This window comes from Callospermophilus lateralis, chromosome 3 (genome assembly GCF_048772815.1).
Source record: "Callospermophilus lateralis isolate mCalLat2 chromosome 3, mCalLat2.hap1, whole genome shotgun sequence".
NCBI classification, from domain to species: Eukaryota; Metazoa; Chordata; class Mammalia; order Rodentia; family Sciuridae; genus Callospermophilus; species Callospermophilus lateralis.
This window is the reverse complement of record NC_135307.1, coordinates 76801877-76826317: the sequence shown is the minus strand read 5'-3', so window position 1 is coordinate 76826317 and position 24441 is coordinate 76801877. Positions and strand designations below refer to the sequence as shown.

The following is a 24441-nucleotide window of genomic DNA, read 5'->3' as shown; positions in this document are numbered from 1 at the left end:
AAATAGTATGTAAGAATTTAAATGTGATTATAAAAAACAAAATGCCTTCATTCTGTTTTCTTTAAAAATAAAAAACTTCTACAAATCAAAAATGTAAGCAACTCAGTTTTAAAATATGGGCAAAGGATATTATTTATATTACCAATTCATTGCCTCTCAGCTCTCAATCCACCCTTCCTTACATGCTCTAAGGCAGAGATGAACTCTAAATAATTTTCCCTTGCCAGCTGACCCAATGCTGGGCTTTGCCAGTAGGTGACACTGGAAGAATGCTGAAAGAGGAAGGGATTTCTCCTCTTGGTGCCAGTGTGCTTACATTGTTGGGCTCCTTCAGGATGCACATTTCAATTTTCAGCACTGCTCTGGTGCTGAGACATGGCATCTTCTCATGTGTAGCTTCCCCTGATACCATAATTCCCCAGTGAGTTTTATAGTGGAATATCACCTGCTTGCTAGGCACCACCCCTTGAACTGCCCTCACACACTCTAAGGCAGCTTTCAAGACAGCATGACTTCTTGTGAAGTTCTCCTCCAGCACTAACAGAGCAGATTTTCTAGCAATTTCAATGGGACTGCACTCCAGTGACCACTGCTACTCTCGAACTAGTATAAATCTTCAGTGGAAAGGGAATGTCTTCTTCCTGTGTGCTCTCAGTCTCAGGGTGGTGGCTGTTACCTGTATCTGCTATTTCCATATTCTTTATACGGTTCTTTTTGCCCCATTACTTTATTCCTCCATTATTGTCTTTAGGTTACACTTTCTTGGTTAGAAATGAATGAGCAGTTTCTGACTCCTCACTGGACTTTAACTGATATAACAAAAATAATTAATACACTTATAACATAAAATATGCTCAGACTCACTGGTAAGAGAGAAACAGAATTTGAAACACTACATTTGTTAAGTATGTAATCTAGAGAAATTCTGGCACAGATACACAGGGAGATATATAAAAATGTTTATTATGGCAATGTTTACAATAGCAAAAAAACTTCAAACAACTTAAATGTCCAAAGAGGGAAATAAAACTATGCTACATTTATGCAATGGAAAAGTATTATGCATAATAAAAACAAATATCTGGAGTTAGATATGTTGGCATGGATAAATGTCAAAAAAGTCACATCTGGATTAAAGAAAAGGGAGATTTTGATTCTATCTGTAAATTTTTATATTTAAACTAGCTTAAGGGATTACTGACTGTTGGTTAAATCTATCATAATAAAATAAACAATTAAAATAATAAACTGATAGTACCTTAAGTGATTGGTAAGATAAAAAAGCTAAGCAGAGAGTTAATCATTATTTAACTGGTAAATGAAATGAAAGGAAGTAAACTAGGAACTAAATATCAAAATATTACCTTACATTCAAACACCTGAATACTTGCTTGTTCACTGAGGGAATAATGCAGGCAAAAGTAGCCACAGTTAATATCCTAACATTATTTAGCTTGGCTACAAAATTGTAACTGTAAAGTTGGATTAGAGTTAGCAATTATACAAAATTCTATTTTATGAAAGAAATACCTCAAAATATACCTTGGGTCATATTTGAAAGCAAGAATCACAATATGAATTCTAAAGCGGGCTTAGGCTAAAGATAATATCTCCATTGACCAACTTCAGGAAAATTTCTCAAGAGGTAAGATATTCTGGACAATATAATTATATCTTAAACACCAAGTCTTTTAAGAAATACTGCTAAATGGGTTTTTAAACCTACATGCATTTTCTTCAGCCATATAACTGTAAAACTGATTAATTGGTTTACTATCTCTATTAGTTTGCTAGGGCTGTCATTACAAAATGGTACTGAATGGGAGGCTTACACAAAAGAAATTTATTTTTTTATAATTGGCATCTTTGAGTTCAAGATCAATGTATTAATAGGTTTAATTTCTTATGATACCTCTTTCTCCTTGTAGATAGTCACCATCTCACTGTGTTCTCTCATAGTCTTTCCTTTGGAGGTCCACATTTCCTCCCCTTACTAGCATATCAGTTCAGACTGCGTTAGAGTAGATCAGGGTCCAATCTCATAGCCTCATTTCAACCTCATCACCTCTTTTTTATTTATTTATTTATTTTTTAATTTTTTTAGATGTTGATGGGCCTTTATTTTATTCATTTATTTATATGTGGTGCTGAGGATTGAACCCAGGGCCTCACACATGCCTGGCAAGTGCTCTACTCATCACCTCTTTATAGTCCTAACTGCAAATATAGTCGCACTCTGAGGTATTGATGGTTACAGCTCCATTGTATTAAATCTCTGGGGGACACAATTCAACCCATAGTGATTCTCAATAGTTTTGTTACATGATCCTTTGAGGCATTCACATTATTCTCATTCTTTTCTCAAATTTTAATTCATAAAAGGTAGATTTTAGACATTTTTAGCAATCTCATTTTAATTCGGTGAACAGACTTTAAATCTTGGCCATTTTATACTGAGCCTTCCAAATAATATTTTGGAATGCAAATAATATTTTGGTGAAAGTAATGCAGAAGAATTTTATAGGCTTAGGGAAATTTTTCTCTCTAGGTACTTGATTAAGTAAACAAACAATAACAAAAAACAAAAATTGATAGACTCTGCATAGATAAGGGACAGAAACTTCTGCCAAAAGATGGAATAAACAATATTAAAAGAGATATTTGAATTTTCAATGCTAATTTTAGCTTAGTGGAGATCATCAATTCTATGCTAACTATAGCCATTCCACCTACAATAGTGCCTAAAATAAAAAGAATATGTAATAATATAACTGAAACTTTTAAAATCAGCAGAGTGTTATTCAAACTTTGTCTACTCTTTCTACTCAATATGTTTTCCATGTTTTAACCCATGATTTCCAAACCTGGCTGAGTATTAATACTCTCATATGTACTGAGGAATTCAAAGATTTTCCATATTCCTTCACACAATTTAATAAATGAGTTTCTGGAGACAGGGTACAGTAATAAGTATTTTTTTTCTTGGTCCTAGGGACTGAACACAGGGCCTTGAACATGCTAGGCAATCTATCATGAACTTCATCCCAAGCATTTAGAAAAATTTTATTTTGAAACAAGATCTCATTAATTTGCCCAGGCTGGCCTCAAACTTATGACTCTCTTGCCCCAGCCTTCTGATTTCACTGAGATTATGGGCATGCCCAATAGAAACATGTATTTTAAAAAATATTTTGTTTTAGTTGTAGTTAGACAGAACACCTTTATTTTATTTTTATGTGTTGCTGAGGATTGAATCCAGAGCCCTGCACGTGCTAGGCAAGTGCTCCACCATTGAGCCACAACCCCAGCCCTAGAAACATGTATTTTTTAAGCAGATTTTCAGGTTATGTATTATAAAGTACTCAAAAGTGACCAATGGTTCCCAACCAGTTTAAATCAGTTATTTCCAAATTTTATCATTCAGAGGTAAAAGCTAAAAATATTTTGAACATGTTCACACACACACACACACACACACACACACAATTACTCTTCTGAAATGTTTTATCCATTCTAAGACATACAAAAATAGAAATGTTAAATGAAATAAATATAAATTCAAATATTTCTATTATGTCACCCCCCCAAATGCACTGTTTTGCATAACCCATTTTAAAGACCACTGGTTTAAATAACTGAGGATCTTTGAATCTTGAATTCCAGCACTGTTTTTCAGCTCCAAATCTATAACTCAATTGTCCACTGGACACTTCTTCCACCTGGTTGTGCAGTAGTTAGATGCAGTATGTCAAAATTAACTTTTAGCTTCTCTCTGCCACCCCAAAGAGGATCTGGATGGAATGTTTGTTCTCCCACAATCCAACCAAGTAAAAAACAGAGATAACCTGGTCCACACATCCTCTCACTTGCAATGCGGATATTGCACACTCTATCACCTTGACATCTTTCTCCATCCCTCCAATAACCAGAATGCCACCCTAGAATCTCCCTGTCTCACTTAGAAAACTAGTGAGTTTCCTCATTGTAAACTAACTCTTCCAACTTTCCTTGCATCTTCTATGCAGCGGTCAACATGGTAATCTAAACACGCAAATCTGATCAAGTTGCTTCTCCATTTTTATATCTATCAATATTTTATTCTTACAGGACAAAATTCTAGTCCCTATCTATCTAGTCTTCTTCTTCTACCATACTCCTAATGCCCTTTCCAAACAGAACCTCTCAATGTACTGGCCTTCTTTAGGACTCCATGTCTTTATACCTGACATTCCCTCAGCCTATACATAATATGCCCTTCTTTAAGACTTAAGTCAAGCACAATTTTCTCTTAAGAGTTTTTCACTTGAAGTAGAGCTGATCACTTCCCACCCTTCTTTTTTAACCTACTAGACATCAGATGAATAGATGAATTAAGATTTTTAAACATGTATTGAAACAAAACAATTCATATTACAAAAGAAAAGTACATTAGGAAGATTGCAAATGTCAGATTGTCAAATGCTTACTCTTCAGGAGGACTAACTATAAATGAAACAATCACCTCAAAAATTAAGCTTGGAAAAAAAGTTAAACTTGAAACCTTGTAGAAATCAAAAGAGAAACCAAAATCTTTTTTAAGAAAGAGGAACTAGAGAAAAAAAAGAAAGATTTGTATAGTCAAATTCAGAATGCTAATGAGCACAGATGCAAAGCTTAAACATATGCAAAAAGAAGCAGAGGAAAACATAAGATACTCCTAAAACAAGAAATTTATTTGAAGAATATTTTTAGAAAATCATCAAACAGGTAGAATAAATGGTAATGAAGTAGGACAAGGAAGCCTTATATAGGTAACAAAATAATCCAGGCTGTTAGGAACTGCTGGCAACCTAACCTTCATATCTGTTCTGATGGTGTAAATTGTGAGATCACAGACATTACAAAATAGAAAGAGAACTAGTTAAGGACTCAGAAGCCTAGGCTATAATTCCAGTTCCATCTCTTAACCTTTCTGAGGCTCTGTGTTTCATGTGTAACATGAAGCTATTGTCTCACAGAGGGGCAACAATGGGCATTAATAAAATAACATGTAAAAGCACTGTATAAACTCTAAAATGCCATTCCATGCTATGGCATTACTCTGACTTATGGAGTATGTTGTAAAGTTTCTAAATCCACATATAGTAGTTAAACCTGGTTATATCCAGAGTAGCTTTCTGGTCAGGTCTGGTGGTACGCAACTGTAATCCTGGCTACTTAGGAGGCTGAAGCAGAAGGATTCCACGTTTGAGAACAACCCCAGATTCAGGGAGACCCTGTCTCAAAATAAAAAGCAAAAGGGCTGGGGATGTAGTTCAGAGGTAGAATGCCCCTGGGTTCAATCTCTGTATCAAAGTGGATAATGGGGAAAGACTAGTCTTTTGGAAGTCTTAGCCATTCGGTTTATCCAAAGCCCATTTTTCCTACTATTTTTTTCCCCAAATTCCAAAATTAAAACCCTATGCTAGAAAAAATGAAGAAGCAGGCCCAGAGAACCAAGAATCGCATATATGCTAAGACTTGAAGAGGAGAGCTCTGTGGACACATTGTGACTGGCTCAGTGCTGATTTACTTCCTGATGGTATTGTAAAAAGCAGGTCCTCTGATGTGAAAACAGATCTGTAAGAGTCAGTTTTTACACTGAGTTATAAAAAACAAGACTGAAAAAGAAAGGTGGAGACTAGGAAGCTGTCTTGGTGCATTCAGGCTGCTACAACAAAAGACTTAGGTGACTTATAAACAATAGAAATTTATATTTCTCACAGTTTTGGAGAGTGGGAGGTCTAAGATCAAGGTACTGGCAGATTCAGTGTTTGGTGAGGACCTGTCCTCAGATGGCAGAAGGGGCAAACAAGCTCCCTCAGGCTCCTCTCTAAAAGGACTGATTCCTTTCAGCCTTATAACATAATCACTTCCCAAAGTGCTCTCTCCACGCACTATCATCACCTCCAAGGTCATATGAATTTTAGGGGAGTTATAAACATTCAGTCCATTTTGGGATCATTAAATGCAGTAATTGGCTCAATTAGGCCACAGGTAAAAAAGAGTCATTAGCAAACAGTTTCAATATGAAATTCTAACAATTACTTCTATCCTAAAGCCCATAAAAATAGTTGTAGGAGACATTCCAAGTCAACTCTGGCAAACAGCCATTAAATCTATATCGGCTCACTAAAGGTGTTACTGTTCTCCATTTCAACATTCCTGGGCAGGAAGGCATGCATTATATGAGAGTACTGCATTGTGCCTAGTAGAGAAGTAAAAAGATAAATATGAAGAGTAAATCAATTTGCAAAATTGGAAGGACACATTTTCTACTTCCAGCAAGGATTGAGTAACACATTCTACATTTATTATCCCCCTTAAGCAATAGAAAAACAGACAAAAATATATGGAATGATGATTTTAAGATACTGTACAACTGGCAGGAGAGAAGGACTAAGAGGATTCTCCCTGCTGTCTATGTTTAGTGCTGGAGAGGATTTCAGGTTATAGTATATAGAGAGGTAATCCAAAGAAAACTAGCAGTTTTGTTGAGTTGTAAAACAACTCAAAGTTGAGGGAGGACAAAATGGTCAGAATTTATGAGGCAAAATATGGGAAATTAGAGGGCCATCCAGGAAGGCAGAGCTGGACATCTCCAGAAGAGTCCCTCCAAAGTCTTTGGCCAAATACCATTTATGCACACACAGGAGAAAAACGCCTGAAGCCATGGAAAGGCAGGACATTTCTAGAGCCCACATAGGACTTTAGAATAGTTTCTGTTCCAGTCAGCCAGAATAGTAACATCTAATCCACAAGGAATTGACCAATGTCCTCTGAAAAGTTTTGATGTGGTAGGGATAAATCATTTCCATACTAAAAACTGCTCTGACCTACCAAAGGTTAAAAGAAAGTCTTGATAAAATCAAACTAACACGAAGTCACTTAATTATGTACGTTGAACAAAGCTCAACAATACTACAGGAATTCTATAAAATCCAAAGACTACCTAAGGTATGAAAAGCCCAAAACTCGGCCAATAGCCAGGGAAAAGTCAAGTCAACGGAAACACATTCAGGTGGTAAAATTAGTAGAAAAATATGTAAAATAACATTATACTTTATAGATAAAAAACAAAAACCACAACAAATAAAAACTCAAATTGAACTTCTAGAGATGGAAAATACAATATTAAAAATGAAAAATAACTAAATGAGATCAACATTATATCAGACATTGCAAAAAGTTAGTGAAATTCTTTAAGCTCATAACATAGCAACAGGACATATTCATTCAATAACACATAATAGAAACATAACAATAGAAACTATCTAAAATGAAACAATGAAAATCAGAATGCCAACATTTTACAAATTTGATGAAAACTATAAACTCCACGTTCCTAAAATCTCAACAATACTACCCAGATGAAATATGAAGAAAATCTCACTAAAAAACATTATAACAAAATTGCTAGAAGTCATTGATAAATGGGGGATAAACCAGGAATAAGAATGCTGACACCCCAAAGAATGAAGATATTAAAATAACTGTAAACTTCTCATCAGAAACCACAATGAAAGACAATGAAGTGACATGTTTAAAATTCTAAAGGAAGTAGAGGATAGGAAAGGTAGCAGAATACAACAGTTACTAATATGGCATTATGTAAAAATGTGGATGTGTAACTGATGTGATTCTGCAATATGTATTTGGGGTAAAATGGGAGTTCATAACCCACTTGAATCTAATGTATGAAATATGATATGTCAAGAGCTTTGTAATGTTTTGAACAACCAATAAAAAATAAAGTTCTAAAGGAAACAAAAAAATGTTAGCTGAGGATTATAAAACCCTGCACAAATACCTTTCAAAAGTGAAGCAAAAATTGTTCATTAAAATCTCTTACAAACTGTCTGCTGAGCTGGGCACTGTGGCACATTTCACTCCCAGCTTCTTACAAGGTGAGGCAGGAGGATGGCAAGTTTCACACCAGCCTGGGCAACTTAGTGAGACATCAACAGAGTTGTAATAGTAATCATAATTATCTTGATAATAACTCAGTGGAGCAAGAGTAATGCCCATCTGCAAAGGAGAAACTAGGCCAGAGAGAGACTGTAACTTGTTCAAAGTCAAAGAGCTATATATAGTAAATCAAAGATTCAAACTAAAGCAATTTGACAATAAAGATTTGTTCTCTGAACACATACAGATTTTATTGCCAAACTAGGGAAGGGAGGACTACCTCAAATCCCTGACTAACGGTAGATTCAAGGTTATTTCAAATCACATCTTATATTAGTTGCCATAGCCTCGTTGCTTTCCCTATCATTCTTCATTCAGCTGCAGGTCAGGAGGAATCAAAGTCTGCATACTGAGGTCTCCTGCACTGTAAGGGATTGTTGTGGGCCATTTTCCCCTTGCCAGCATGGCAGAAAACCAAGAACACTTCTGGCTCTGCTCAATTGAAAACTGAGCAGTCTTTTAGAAAACTGTAAATTTCTCAATTGTATCAAAAATCCTGGTAGGGGGTAGAGATGATCTAAATGAGCTTTGGGGGTAGAGTCAGTTCTTCCTATATTTGGTGAGAGGATCTACATATAAATCAATAAAAGTAGATGCTTAAGAATTTAGAATGTTTTAATGGGAACAAATTCCTCTTTCCCATAGGCAGTAGACTCACAAGAGAATTACAGGTACAGTTCTCTGAGAGCCAAGTCAGGAAGACTCAAATCTTTCTAGGGCCTGAGAAGCCAAGCAAAAATGACAGCTTCTCACAGGGGCAGGTGACAGTTACAGGGGCTCCAGGGCTCTGCCTATTTAAGAGGTGATCACCAAGACAGCAGGTCAAGAAGATAAAAAGTCATGAAAGAGACTACAAATAAAAATAAAAACAAGAGTCAAGAATGTCACGTAGGGTATAAATCTGGAGTCACAGAAAAGGCAGGAAAATGGAGAAACAGTAATAACTAACAGTTACATAGAACTTAAAATATATTCATCATGGTATATTTCAAGTTTTTAAATGTTTTAACTCATTTACTAAAATAATTCTAAGAGGCAGATACTATCATAAACATTTTACAGAAGAAGAAACTAAGGCACAGAGAATTTAAGTAGCTTGAGGTCAAACAAATAGTATATGGCAGAGCTGGGACTTGGGCCCAAATGGTCTGGCTTCCATGGCCCTTAACATTCTTAACCACTACACAATGCTGCCTCTCTAAAAAAGCTAGTTATAACTGAATGGAGGCAGCAAAGAGGAAACCTGACAAGCTGTGTTAAGGTGAAAGGTGATTTGAAAACAAATGTGAATCAAGTCTACTCTTTAGGTGTGGTCTACCATTTTCTTTGGTGGGTTGTAAATCTTTCCTTAAAAGACAGACATGCCAGGCAATCAGAATTCCAAAAAAGTCAAGCATACATTCAGAATTGGGGTACACACTATGAGGTAGAATTAATCCTTCTTCCTATCAAAGAAAGTAGAATAGTTAATATAGTTTATACAAAACAATAAAACAGGCTAAATGAATGTAAACAGCTTAAAGAATAAATTGTAACTATATCTAAAAAGATTCTCTAAAATATGAGGTCCTAATTTTTTCTAGTGAAAGACTAAGAGCAAGACATAGGTAACTTAATCCTGCGCAAGAAGTGTTATCAGTGGTTGGCAGTACAATGAGAATGATGAGCAAAGGCAAGCACTTGGACATAAACCTATAGATATGTACTCGTCTCAGTGCTAGCCATACAGTAAAGGTTCATTTTAGCACCAGACAGCCACACTGGAAGAGTGCGTACTACAGACAGTTCTTCAGCAGCCACCCTGTGCATTTCTTAGTTTGAGTGGTGCTCAATTGGTTTACTCTGAAGGAGACTCTCTGATGACTGTCTTTTGATTTGAAGCAAAAACTGTTTTCTAAATCATAAACAAACTTGGAGGAAGGTGAAAACACAATGTTTTAAAATGCAGGTCTTACCAGAGGTCTAGCTAGAAGCAATTCTCTAGAATGAGAACAAAGGAGTCAGTCAATAAAATATGAACCAAAAGTTAACCATTTTTATTATGTAGTAAAATATAAGAGTGAGTCTGCATTAACTATGTCTACACTAAAGTTCGGAAATAATTCCAATTCTGTTCCCTGTGCATCATATGAAGTTGCTGAGCAGCACATTCACAGCTTATGATTCAGAAACCTTACGTTTTAGCATAGTTCATCAACTTCTTGTCCCATATCATGTGTCTCAAGGACTATTCTCCATTAGTGTTAAGAATAATGATTCATTGAGAAGCACATCAAGGGAGAATTAGTAATAAATTTCTACTCAAAAGAGTTAAAATTATATTCAACACATAAAAGCTTAACTTACAACTATTTGAAAATGCAACCACCATTCAGATGAAACTTAAATTTCTCTTAAGATCTCCAGATACCTGAGGTATTGGGATACAGAAAAATAAATACCAATGTAATTTCCAAAGTCTGGCCTGGCCCCTGGCAGTCAAATCAACAGAGCTTATTTGAATGCACAAGAACAATGATTATAAAGATATCTAGATACAGCTTAATATAATAAAGCATTAGAATAAACATAATTTATTCTTATTGGCAATCTGGTAAAACTATGAAACAGTACACTAAAATAGAATTACTTCTATACAATCGTATCAGTTTTTCTATGTGTGTCTGTAACTCTCTGGCACAAGCAATTCCAACTGTTTAACCTTAAATTTCACTTGCTCCCTAACTCAGAGATATCATCAAAAATTATCTGTATTAAGATTTTCATCCCAATAACCAGTCATTTGTAATTCAACATTTTCTTGTTGGCCAATTTCTCCTTATAGATGCAAAATCAAAAGAGAGGAACTGTAAAATATGTTCTACTTTTTAACTGACCTTATAGGAATGGATCATGACAAAAAAGACAGAATTCTTTGCATCTATACCTTTTATCACTGTTGTTAGATTTTTTTTGATAACATGTACAGTTTAAATTCCATCCTACTCATCAAAAGATAAAGGTCTTAAAAACAGATTCCCCAATTATCAGGGATTCTATTTACCTCCCAATCTTTTCTGCCAAAAATCTTCATCTTAGGCTTCCTGTGAATACATTCCCTATTTCCCTTTCCTCTCCCTGTCTTCCCACTCTTCTCCCCTTGGTGTCCATCATCACTCCTTGACCAGCACAGCCAGCTTTTTCTTGTTCTCTAAAAGGATCAGCTGTAGGGTTCCAGACATCAATGATCTCAACAAAACACAAAACACAAACCACAGGAACTGATGAGAAAATAAGAGACCCAAGAAATAAAATCTGGAAGAGGAAAGAGTACAAAAAGCTTGTTTTATAACAAAATAGTACAGGAGGAAAGAAGAGTTTGACAAAGGAAAGAAAATCATACTAATTACTCTAAACATTCATATAAAGCATTGGTACAACATATTATTATTATTATTATTACAATATAATAATAATGTAATAAGACACATCAATAAGTGATGTTAGATCATTTTTTAAACTAATGGCACATTGCAAAAGGTAATGGAAATCTTGACTGCATTGGTTAGGTAGTGCTAAGTTCGTCCTCCATCTTTGTCACTATTCACATCCCTGTGCTTTTTCACTGAAAAATGCACTCTACAGAAGACTTGATCTGGGATAGGGTGGGTTCTCAGAAGACTTCTGCCAGGGTTCTGTAAACTTGAGGAGTCATAGTTCCAGTGTAGCCCAGGCTGCTTTCAAGTGTGGACTAGTAAGGACTTAAAACAGTTAAAAAATAATAGGAAGTAAGTTTCCAACATTTTTTCAAGATCAGGCATATTAATGCCTGGTCTCTACTTCCTACAGTTCCGGAGGCAGAAACTTATCAATGATCTCAACAAAACACAAAACCCACTTGGACTCCATTATTTTCCCATGATGCTCTATGTCACAAAGAATTCTTATTCACTCTTGAATGAATAATAGCTGGTTACATCTATGCCAAGTTAATAAACCTCATATATTTTTGGGGAAAGCTCCAATTTTTCTTCTCATTTTGTTGGAAATATAATTTCCCTTTCCATTCAACATATCATAAAGACAACTGCTTACTATCTAAAGTATCTGAAATTGAAAGTGGTTTCAAATTATAACAATGCAAGTAGACCTTATATAAAAGTATACCAGAAAGTGTAGAGGAGAAACCTGTGATTTGTAGTTGATTGCTTCTGGAAACTACACAGTCATATACAATTTTGATCAATTAAGTAGTTTTATTGATTTGGTCAATGAATAGAAATTACATACTCTCTATCTAGTAGTATATACTGCACAACATATCAATGTCATCGGACTTGCTACAAGATTATCTAAGCTTGTGAAATATATCTATAATGTTCTATATGTCTTCAGTTATTACTAAATGCTTTGGCCACTTTCTTGCCAATATCCTTTATAGTCTTTCACTTTTGATGAGGTGTAGGCCAGTAACACCAAACTGTGAGCACTAAACTAGTTAACTAAGGTGCATAGTTATTGAGATCCACATAGATATAGTTAACACTATACTATGGGCCAACCTACTGTTTCAAGCATGTTGTATATACTAATTCTCAAAACAAGTCTATGAAGTTAATATAAGCAGCTTAGGAGGAACACTGGAAACAGGGGAGTTCACTTTGCCATTATTCAGCAACGATCAGTTTTTATCTAAAATGCCCACATGCAGCCAGAAGAAAATCTAAACAATATGATAAAACAAAAATAAGTTTCAGACAACTGAATTTTTAATACATAATACTGACTTCCTATCTATAAAAGTCAAATACTGTTCTTGTGTGCCCAAGTACTTCAAATTTTATCTGCAAGTAAAGTTCGAAAGGAAGAACAAATTAATTCCTTTCTTTTAGACTAAGGGTAGTTAACTTGTTCACCTTGACATCCAGATGCAGTGGGATAAATTAGGACACAAAAATCTAAATGGCCAATGGACTCCTACCACCATTCTATGTAGGAACTTCTACATTCTATGTAGTTCCTATATAGGAATTTGTAGGATTCTACGTAGGAACTTAGCCCTCTTTTTAAAACTTTCATTACCACTATTCAGAAAGTTTCCAAAAGAGGCTAAAATGAAAAACCAAATTCTTTACCAAAATGGGGTAAAGATCAAAAGCTGCAAGTATCCTAAGAGTTCCTCCATTTGAGAAAATGATGAAGAGACCACACTGGAACTGAATGCAAGGTATGACAACTAATATAAAACAGACATCTAAAGAACCGATTAGAACAAAATTACAGTGGATTTTGTGAGAAATGGAATACTTAATAGAGCACCATAAAAATACTATATTTTCATTTAGCTTGTCTGATGTTCTTGGGACACACAGGGTTGTTATCTTGTAGAGTGCTACTTATAAAATACAAATATGGAGGAAAAAATAGGTGTTTCTCTTATGATAATAATATAATATAAATTATTTTCTTAATTTATAAGCTATAATTGGCCTTAAATAGCTATCTGCTTTAGGAAAGAAGGTTGGAGAAGCCTCAGTTCACCTTACCTTCAGGTTAACTTTTGTAGGCCCTCACCATTTCTTGATGAATTTATGACACTAATATTCTAATGACAAATGTTTCCCATTCTCCAATCCAACCACTGCATAGAAACTTATCACACCTGAGATTCAAAGAACTTTCAACTGGTTGGATCTCTGTGACTCACAGAATAAAGTCCAAATGCCTTATTCGCACTGCACATTTAGACTGTATGGTACTCTCCCAACTGTGCTTCACAGTCTGCATTCTGTCCCAGAACAAACACCAGCCCTTAAATGTTTCCATCTCAGGAAAGAAGGTTGGAGAAGCCTCAGTTCCCAAATCCAGCCAGTGTGTCTTTGGCTCCTGCAGGTGCCACCCTCATTTCCTCAAAATGCCATGCTGTTTCATTCCTCTATGTCCTTGCATATGCTATTCCATCTAGCTGAAATGCCTTTCCCTATGTCACCCTGCTTCCTCCACCTGATTAAATTCATCCTTTAGCATTTAACAATTGAAACATACATCCTTTGGGAAGCTTTCCTGATATCCTCACCCTTGGATGGGTCAGAAGTTTTTTGGATACCTCACTGTATTCCCCACTGGATTAATGAACTGCTTTATCACTGTCTACTGAGTGACCTTGGACAAGTTCATTAATTTCACTGAGTTCATTTCTTCCTATGCTGAAAGTTAGCACTGATTTGCCAATCCAGCGAAAGAATAAATATCAAAAATCACTTTGTAAACTGAAGCACCAAACTAGCATTACAAATCTTACCATTAACCAAAAGAACATACAGTATTCTAGATGAACACTTCAGTTTAACCTAAGGTAAGATTCATTTCTCAGTTTCTAGTCCCCACTCAAAAGATGATCTGCATTTTTCTTCTACTGTTTGGCTCCACTAAATCTTTGTGTCCTATCTCCAGGAAACAAAACAAAACACTACAAGGATGTTTAGGTCACTTAAAGACACACTAAGTGGGAAGCCCCTGAAAGGTAAGAATTTTTCTTTTTCCTAATTTTCCTAATACCTTCACAGGAGTACTGTATCAGCACATACAATTATTCAGTAAATACCAAAGAACTGCACGAACGAATACAAGCATACCCCATTCATAGTGGGCTTAAAAACAAATGCCTTTAGTGTCATCTAAAGCATAATAGGACATAGTGCATATTTTCGTTTGATGATTTGGCACAGGTTGTAATTGCTATCTTAGTAACTTGTGCTTAACATATCAATGTTTTAATATTATCAGAATCACTGGTTGTAATTTAATACCTAGTTATTGAATACCTATTGCACTAGGCCTTATGAGTACAAAGATAAAGGTGATAGACTATGTCCATAAGTCACTAAACACACTGAAAGGAAGCTAAGTGATCAATACATACAATTAATACAAAGTAGAATGTTATAAGATGTACAGAAACCCTAAAGATCATGACAATCAATGAAAACATTTCAAGGCATTGGGCCCATAAAAGTTAATATTGTATATTCAAATTACTGATTGCCAGAAGTTTCTGTCACTACTGAATACTTACCATATATTGCACATATAATATCTGCACTCAGTGGCAGATATTTCTGATCGCCTTCTTCCTAATTTAATTCTAAGCCTAGTTGCGATGTTGTCTAGGGAATATTGTTTATACTCAAACAACACATGTGTTTTGAGTACTGTTCCAAGCCCTTTAGGTATATTTTCTCGTTTACAATATCCCTACTTTATAGATGAGGAAACCGAGGCATAGGGCTTGTCATTTTTCAAGATTGAGCGGCAAAATTAAAATATATAAATGAGAACCTAGGAGAAAAAATCAAGTATTCCTGAGAGTGCGAGGACCCATTGTCAGACCTGTTTACCGCAGTGTTTTCCACCTCTCCTGAAGGCACCCAGTGGGAACAACATATCACCTTTCCTTTCCCATCAGGGATTAATCTTTTTTCCCGCTAAATCCATAATTGAACTGTTGATTCTCATACAGATCCTCTCAAACCTTCCTACAGCCAGAGGAAATGCTACTATTTAAATAATAGGCGATTCAGGGTAGAGGAGACCGAATCAGATGCCCGGGTGGAAAAAGCTCTGGTAGGATCATGAAATGATTGGGGACCGGTTCCTGGATTACCTCCAAGGGATGGCAGCAGCACTCGGCTCACCCAGGACACGCTACCTCGGGCGGAATCCTCTCCTCCTGACCCTATTGACCCTAAACAGCCTGGGCTTTGCCATCTGCTCCATTACCTTCGCCGGGTGGCTCTCCCTGAACAATTTCCATCCTAACCTGACCAAACGTCAGACCTCTCGCGCCTTCCACATAACCAGCTCCAGTGCGTGTCGGGCCCTGCAGGGCAGCTCGTCCCGCCCCAACCTTGGCCTGCCACTTACGGTTCCAGTACACTGGGTAGCACTCTCCTTGGGTCACATCCACCTCGTAGAGGCCGCCGCGCACGCAAACCGGCTCGATGTTCACCAGCTCCTCCATCTGGGGCTCAAGCCCAGCCGCGCGCGAGCAGAAGCCGCAGGCGCGGTCCTCGTCGTCTTCCTCTCCGGAGCTAGAGGCCCGGCCCAGGGGGGAAGCCGGGCCGCACACATGCTGGTTATCCGGGTCCTCGGCCTGGGGCCGAGCACTAGTGGCTTGTAGCAGGGTCCGGAAAGCGAGCTCGATGCGGAGAGAATCGTAGCCGATGAAGGGCTTCCAGGTTTTCTTGTCTTCCTTGTAGAACCAGCGAACCTCCTCTGGGCCCAGCTCCGTCACCACCTCGTAGCGGTGCCGGGCTGTCGGGCCGCTGGGCCGGGTTCGCTTCCTCTCCCCGGAACCCCCTCCCGCAGCCCCACTGCCCCCCGAGTTCGTCGCGACCAGCAGCGGCTGCTGCACCGGCGGCGGCAGCGACGGGGTGCTGCCGCCGCCGCCGCCGCCGCCGCTCTCGCCCTCACTGTAGTAGCGCAGCGAGGACCCCGACTCGGCGGAGCTGAAATCATAGTTCTCGTCACTGAGGCAGGACTCCAGCGCCAGGTGGTTGAGGTCCTCGGCGTCCGGCGCCAAGTGCAGCCCGGGCTCCCCGCGCAGCAGGGTCAGGGGCACGCTGCCTTCGCCAGGGTCCCCGCCCGGCAGGTGCTCAAAGCAGCAGACGCTGCCGCCGAATGCCGACCCCGCATCCGAGCCCAGCTCCCAGCCTCCGCTACCCCGGCCGTTATGCTCAGTGCTCCGCGGGGACCCATGGCCCGGGTAATTCATGGTGTGGAGACGCTGCCGGCTGCCCGGCCGCGCGCCGAGCCTGGCCCCAGGCGCTTCCGCCACACATTCAACGCCGCCGGCCTCTCCACCCGGAGTTTTTAATCTTTCAAATCCCGAACAGTGCTGCGGCGGCGGCGGCGGCAGCAGCGGCAGCTCCGCCCCCTTGAGGCCAGCGGCTGCCGCAGCCGCGCTTTGCGGCCCGCCCCATTGTGACGCACCCAGACGTGGGCGTTACTCGCCCCGGCCCCGCCCCACGTTCGCGTACCGCCCCGGAAGCCAGGTTTCCGTGGGCGCCACTCCTCCGTATCCCTTGGGCGGGGAGCTCAGGGTCGGCTCCGGTCATCCGACAACCTTGGGCTTTATCAGCTCCCTGTCCCAGTCTCTCCAGCCTTGCTACACTGCTGCCTTGTCCCCGCCCTTAGAGTTCCCATCCCAACTGTGGTGAGGCTTTCCCCGACTCCTCCTTACAATTTGGGTCATGAACCGGAGGCTTCAGCTGTGCTTCCAAATGACCCCAGGAAGTTGCCTGCTCACTTTCATGACTTCAAATCCACGTGCAGCCTCACCTGGGCCTTCATGGTCACCTGGTGCATTTCTAGAATTGTCACCACTCCCATTCAGAAACTGGAGTCAACCTCCCTTCGTATGTCACATATTATTGCTTACCTTTCAATACTTCCTGTTTTCTCAACCACATTGTAAGGCCTTTGATGGAAACCAAGTGTGTAAGACTCAGCTTTTCCCACATATAGGTACACAGTCAATGTTTATTGATAATGATGGCAAGTCCATCCAGGTGTAGTAGAAAGATTATTCAATTGAAATTTAGAATAGAGGTTTTAGACAATTGTTAACTAACTCCAGGAAAATCTCCCCGATCTTTGTGCTTTCCTTATCTGTAAAATTAAGAGATTATTGAACCAGGGGAACTAAAAATTCCTTTTAGTGATGAATTCTATGACCTTTAAAGATTTCTTTCAGGGTTTTTTTTTTTTTTTTTTTTTTTTGGTGTGTGTGTGTGTGTGTGTGTTGTGTGTTGAGAATACAGAGAAAAACAATTTCCAGCCTCAGTGTTTTCAATTCAAGAATAGAAATCCTCACTGTTTCATTTACTCTCTTTGCAATGAAATCAGGTTGGTAGGGCAATTTTCTTATCAGAGATTTCATTGTTTTTCTCTGTATTCTCAGAACAGGGTGATGAATAAAATTTTATTTTATTTTATAAATAAACTATATAAAGTAGATCCCAGAAAATGAGTTACAAAATCAGAAACACACACACACACACACACACACACACACACACACAATCAGGACCACCTCCAGCATGTATAATAATACTTTTATGACAATTTGAAAAAAGGCATTGCTTCCTATAAGCAAATACAGAGTGATGTTGTGGTTCATGGGTTGGCAAGTGAAGCATGGGCTAGATTTTCTGCTTCACTTTGTGCTTTTGGTTGGTTAATGTTGTGTAGCGAACAACCTGACCAATTATACACTGCAGCCCTAATTCAAAGCATCCAAGATCAATTTCCATTCATAATGCCTTCTGTGTACCTGTATCTTAATTTCTCCTCTAATGGTTCTGTTTACAATATGCAGAATATGAACTTGCATATGCACCTTCATCTATTTAACTACCCCTGAAAGTACTAATTCTACAGTGTTTTGATAGGTACCTATGTGCTAGGCAATTCTGTACTAGCTGCTGATACAAAAGATAATGGGAGAGACTTAAGTTCTTTCTTCAAGAACCTGTAGCCTAGTGGGATATATAGATAAGTAAACAGGTAAATTATGGTATAGTGTGAAAGCACAAAAGGGCTTAAAAATAAGATATCAAGGGTTGGGGCTGTAGCTCAGTGGAAGAGCACTAGCCTAGCATGTGTGAGACACTGGATTCAATCCTTAGCACCACATAAAAATAAACAAAGGCATTCTGTTCATTGACAACTACAAAAAAATTTAAAAAAATATATCAAAGCATTTAAAAATCTTATTTCTTTATGTTTCTTGGTAGAATACAGCCTAACTGTATAGTTATCTGGTCAGATTATTTTAGTTAAATTTTACTCTTAAGGATGATGCTATTCCCATTGGTGAATATTATCCTCTGTAAAATAAAAATACTCATTGCCTTGTATTGAATGAATATTTCTATTGTTAAATATTGTGCTTACTTGATTACTTTGAAAAGATTATCCTCCTATGATTCACTGGGTAAAGTCACACTCTTTCTTGAAGAAGTTGATACTCAACATAGTCTGGGTGCCAGGAGAAGGGTGTCCTCACCTCTCTTCTGAACTTGCTATCTAGGTCTAGAATTTGGTGTGGGCGTTGAACTTGTTTCTGACCCTTAGCTAGGACTAGGAGGACAACTTGTAGTGGGTTCCAGGCCAATAGTAAGCAAAAGATATTTGAAAGTATAGTATCTAATTTCAAGTGACTGTGTGTGTTTATTTCTTTTTCATTTCCTAGCCATATCAAGAAAAAGGTCATGAAACTGTTCTTCTCAACTTTTCTGCTTTAGAAAGTCATATTTTATCTGAGGCTTCCTGCTGCTATGCTTCATTCACTTTCTAAAGCATCTTTTCAGGTTATATAATCTTGACAAGAGGGAAGAGAGGTTGGGACCCTCATTCCCCACCTTCTAAAACAGGCTTCAAGTGGCTCCTCACCAATTCCACATAATTAATTCATTCAATGGACACATAAGTATCTGAACTTCCTTAGGTCTGTGTAAAGCATTCTATTACATTTTTTTTAAAAGAGAGAGAGAGAGAGAAAGAGAGAGAATTTTTTAATATTTATTTTTTAGTTTTTTGCGGACACAACATCTTTGTTTGTATGTGGTTCTGAGGATCGAACCCGGGCTGCACGCATGCCAGGCAAGCGCTCTACCGCTTGAGCCACATCCCCAGCCCCCATTCTATTACATTTTAGTTACCCAAGACTAAGCCTCCTTTGCAGAAGGAAAATATGTGTTGATTCAGACTTCTGACATTAATGAGCTTTTCTGCTGCTAGAACTAGCAGTGTAGAACCAAGTGTGAGGGAGTTCTTGGTGTGGAAAGGAAAAAAGAGGTAAAGCCAGTTGGTTTGTACTACAGAAGACAAATAGGTCACCTGAACTTTCTACCATCCTTTTTTCCCCATTAGGGTCTGGCAGGGGCTATCTGGCAACAATGGACATCTTACTCTTCTCACCTTTCAAAATTTACATGGTTCAGTTTCTTGCCATCTTTGCCTTTTATTCTCCATTTTACTTATAAAGCTTGTTCCTGTAGTTCATTTTAACCTGTTTTCACCTGTATTACAATACTGGGGACAGTCTTATGCCATGTAATTTATTCTGAGTCAGTACCCCACACTCACACTTGAAATGTCTCTCCAAAATGTGCAATGGAATACGTACATTTAAAATGCAGAAAGAAGGAAGACATATAATCAAACTGCTTACCTGCTGTATCTCATTTGATAAGTCACCCACTACATTTTAAATTTTACTTCCTTTTGTTTAGGATTAGTATCTATCCCATTTCTTAAAATGAGAGTGTTTTCAGTGTATTGACTAAATGGAACAACATCCTTGTTTGAAACAGGGAACATTCAATGGATGCATATTAGGTATTATGTTAGCTTCCTATGGCTATGAAAAAATACCTGAGATAGATCAACATTATTTTCCCCAGTACTAGGGATTGAACACAGGGGCCTGTAACACTGAGCTACATCCACAGCCCATTTTTATTTTATCATTTTGAGACAAAGTCTTGCCAAGTTGGTCAGGTTGGCCTCACACTTACCATCTTTCTGTTTCATCCTCCTGAGTAGCAGGGATTATGTAACTGTACCACTGTATCTGACTTTAATCTTAAGATTCAATGCTGATGCATTTTTAAATGTTTTTTTATTCAGAGAAAAGAAGCCAAACAAGGCAGGAAATGGTGTGCATATAGAATCTTGCATCTTTCTTTTTTTTTTTTTTAATATTTATTTATTTTAGTTTTCGGCGGACACAACATCTTTGTTGTATGTGGTGCTGAGGATTGAACCCTGGGCCGCATGCATGCCAGGCGAGCGCGCTACCACTTGAGCCACATCCCCAGCCCAATCTTGCATCTTTCCTGAATTGTGAACCATTACTGGGAGCTACTTAAGCCCCAAACAGGTGTCTACCAAGTTTCAGGCACTCTGCTAGGCTCAAAAGTCAAGCATTCACAGTCTAGTAGTATCTTTAAATAAAACTACAATAGCAACTCTTTCATTCTTACGAGGAACATAAATGGAAGGTTGGTATAGCTGCATCACCACCACCCTTGAAGACAGATCAATAGAGGAAACAAATTACAATCCAAAGGGAGATGGTGAGCAGAAGGAACATAGAATACATAATGAATAAAGTAATTCATCTTTCCATTTATTTATTCAACAAATATTTGTCTAGTGCTCTTTTAAAGATGTTTTTGTTTTATTTTTAACTGAAATCACACTTAAAATTTAGAATAATCAAGTGCAGTTACCTAAAGATTTATGAAAGGCATATCCACAAAATTGTTCTTACCAGTACCCCATAAAAAATGGTTTATATTCCTCTATCCCATAGAGGTCAATGGTGCTGAAAGTATATATTCAAATGAAAGAAAATGTAAGTCAATACAATATTGATGCATATTCCATGGAGGCAACACAAAATCCTCATCAGCTTTTTTTTTTTTTTTTAATGTCAGAAAGAGATTGGCTATCTATATTCCTGCCCTTTCTGAATAGAAAAGTGAGTTAAGCCATTGCCATAGAACGCAAGAGATGTATTCAATGACTTCTATTCTTTAGGATTTTCTTACTACCTCACCCCAGATCTGAATTAAAAGCACATATTTTTTCACAAAGTATAAAATATATGATTCATATGAATCTTCAGTAACAGTAATGGGTAGTAATAATATTGTGCTGAGAGAGATTTATAAGTAGCATTTTAATATGTTTGTTTTATCCTGATTTTCATATAACAAGTTAGGAAAAGAGGAGTTATGTTCCAATAGGGGTTTCTACTAGCACAACTCTGAGTAATTTGCCGAGTTTCTATAGTGGCAGAATTGACTTACTGTTTTTACAATGCTGCTTAAGAAAATATGTTTATTCTTATGTCAGCATTTCAGATTTAAAGTTTCAGCTTGAACAAAAATATTCTAGACTCATAATCTTGCAAACTTTTCCATGGTTCTCTTATTACATTTTTGAACTATACTAGCTAACCATTGGATACAATTTTAACAAATTTTAAAGGGATGGTTGGAATGCAAAGTTCTTCAGAAATTTTATCTTGAACATTAAGCAACCTCTATTTTAGATATAAGAAATGAATAATAATGGCCCTGCATTTGGAATTCATTCTTTCTTCACTTAAGTTTAGAACTTAATATTCAAACTAATTCTTAATCATCAATGAGAACTTACGGTCCTTCATTTGATTATTAATATTAATTTCCTGGGTAAGTTAAAAATTATAAACTTTGATAACTCATATTTCTACTTATGTGCCTTTGTCTGTTTTCTGTTGCTATAACAAAATACCTGAGATTGAGTAATTTGTAAAGAAAAAAAAAGTTTACTTTAGCTTATGATTCTGTAAGTGAATGAGAACATGTGCCAACAACTTCTTGGCTTAGGATGAGGGCCTCATGCTGTATTGTATTTTGATGCTGCCTCAGGTCATGGTGGAGAAATGGAAAGGGGAAGCAAGTGCCATGGGTTTTGGAGAGGCTTATAAATAGCGCCAGGTTCACTTTAAAATAACCTGCTCTAGAGATAACTAACCCACCTGGTGGGAACTACATTAATTGCTTCTTGAGGACAGAGCCTCCATGACTTAATTACCTTTTAAAGGTGCCAACACCTTTCAGCACCTTCATACTGACAAATTAAGCTTCAACATGAGTTTTAGTGAGGACAAACTATATTCAAACCACAGCACCATGTTAGAAATTATAAACAACAACTGCTCTTGAGATAATTTTAAGGAAGATATAGAAGGATAAGTTTTCTAGGCTGCTGTAAAAAAAAATTCCATAAACTACCTGGCTTAAAACAGCAGGGGTTTTTTCTCTCATAGTTTTTGGAGGCTGGAAGTCTAAAATCAATGTTTCAGCAGTGTTAGTTCCTCTAGAGGCTCTGAGGAAGAAACTGTTCCATCCCTCTCACCTGTCTTCTGGTGGATGCCAACAATTACAGGTGTTCCTTGTGTTTCTTGGTTGTAGCTGCTTTGTTCCAATCTCTGCCTCTGAAGCCACATGGCCTTCTTTTCCATGTCACTGAGTCCCTTTTCTTTTTATGAAGACAGCAGTCATTGGATTTATGATCCATTCTAACATGGTATTACTTCATCTTAAGTAATTTCTTCTGCAAAGACTCGTATTTCCAAATAAGGTAACATTTTGAGGGTCCAGGTAGACAAGAATCTGGCAGGGTGGGGGAGACTTTCTTCAACCAATTATGAACTGTGAATATGAATATGGAAACTCTAATATTTAATCTACATTGTTTAACAGTTGTAACCTAAAGTTTTACTTGGGGAATGTTTGTATATCAAAATGAAAATGGTAAATATAACGATTATACATACAGATGGCAGGAGTTCAACATTCCAAATACAGAAAAGGGTATAATATAAAAGAAATTGTTTAATTAGCCTACTTTAATAAAGGCAATGATTCATTGCAAAACAAAAATAGTTTGAGAGGATAGTTCAGGAAATGGTGCCTTTTGACTCAATCCTTTCAATTCATTTATCTGTCTATCCAATTATCTATCATTTCACTTTTTAGTTAGGATTTAAGGTGATTTCTAAAAATACATTCCAACAACCAACTGAACAGAATTGAAGAAAGGGGAAAATTGAGTTTAGAAACATAAGAATTCAGGAAATGAAACATATTGGGTAAAGTCCTATATATTTGAAAATGGAGATGGGCCACAATTTGGCTCTGAGTCTTTTAGCAGATTAATTATATGATTTGTAGTCTCAATAAGATGAAATAATTGGTTATTGATATTTGTTCTTTATATGTAAACAAGGAAATAAAGTATTATTTGACAATGGGAATTATGATTTCACCTGAATTTTAGTTGATAAATACAGTATTATATTACTTGGTTATGAATATTCTTATCGGTAATTTCTCAAAATTTTTCTACAAAATATTTGGGGAAGGAGGATGGAGAGACACTATCTTTCGTAAACCCTTACTGACATAAATACAGGACAATATCATTTCTATGCCATCTCTGTTTGGAAAATTGACAATTATCACAAACTAAACAAAAACAAAATGCCATCTGTAGTAGAAAATATGTTGACATAAGAATGAAAATAGCAAAATAGTTAAATAACCTATTGCATAATATGACTATGCAAAGAACAATTTAAAAGATTGTAGTGGCCCAGAAATCTCCAAGGCATCTTAAATGAAAATTGCAAGTTGCAGAAATTTATCTCTGGTTTATTTTCATTTTTACATCAAAAACATGAACAAAAGGAGCACAGAGATGCATGCCTGTAATCTCAAGTTACTCAGGAGTCTGATACAGGAGGATCACAAATTTGAAGCAACTTAGTTGAGACCGTATCTCAAAATTTTAAAAGAAAATAATAGGTATGTAGCTCAGTGGTAGAGTGCTTGTCTCACATCCATGAGGCCTTGG

The 24441-nt window shown here is 37.4% G+C and overlaps 1 protein-coding gene across 6 annotated transcripts in view; it reads right to left on the bottom strand.

Annotated features, from left to right (window-relative positions):
- Nucleotides 1–16849, bottom strand: part of Ddhd1 (DDHD domain containing 1) — a 76655-nt gene extending 59806 nt beyond the window's left edge. For all 6 annotated transcript variants that reach the window (XM_076850480.2, XM_076850483.2, XM_076850479.2 and 3 more), the window contains exon 1: nt 15889–16849. In XM_076850480.2, coding sequence (XP_076706595.2) covers nt 15889–16738 — 850 coding nt within the window. In that variant the 5' untranslated portion in view covers nt 16739–16849. The remainder of the gene's footprint in view (nt 1–15888) is intronic.
- Nucleotides 16850–24441: the final 7592 nt, after the last annotated feature.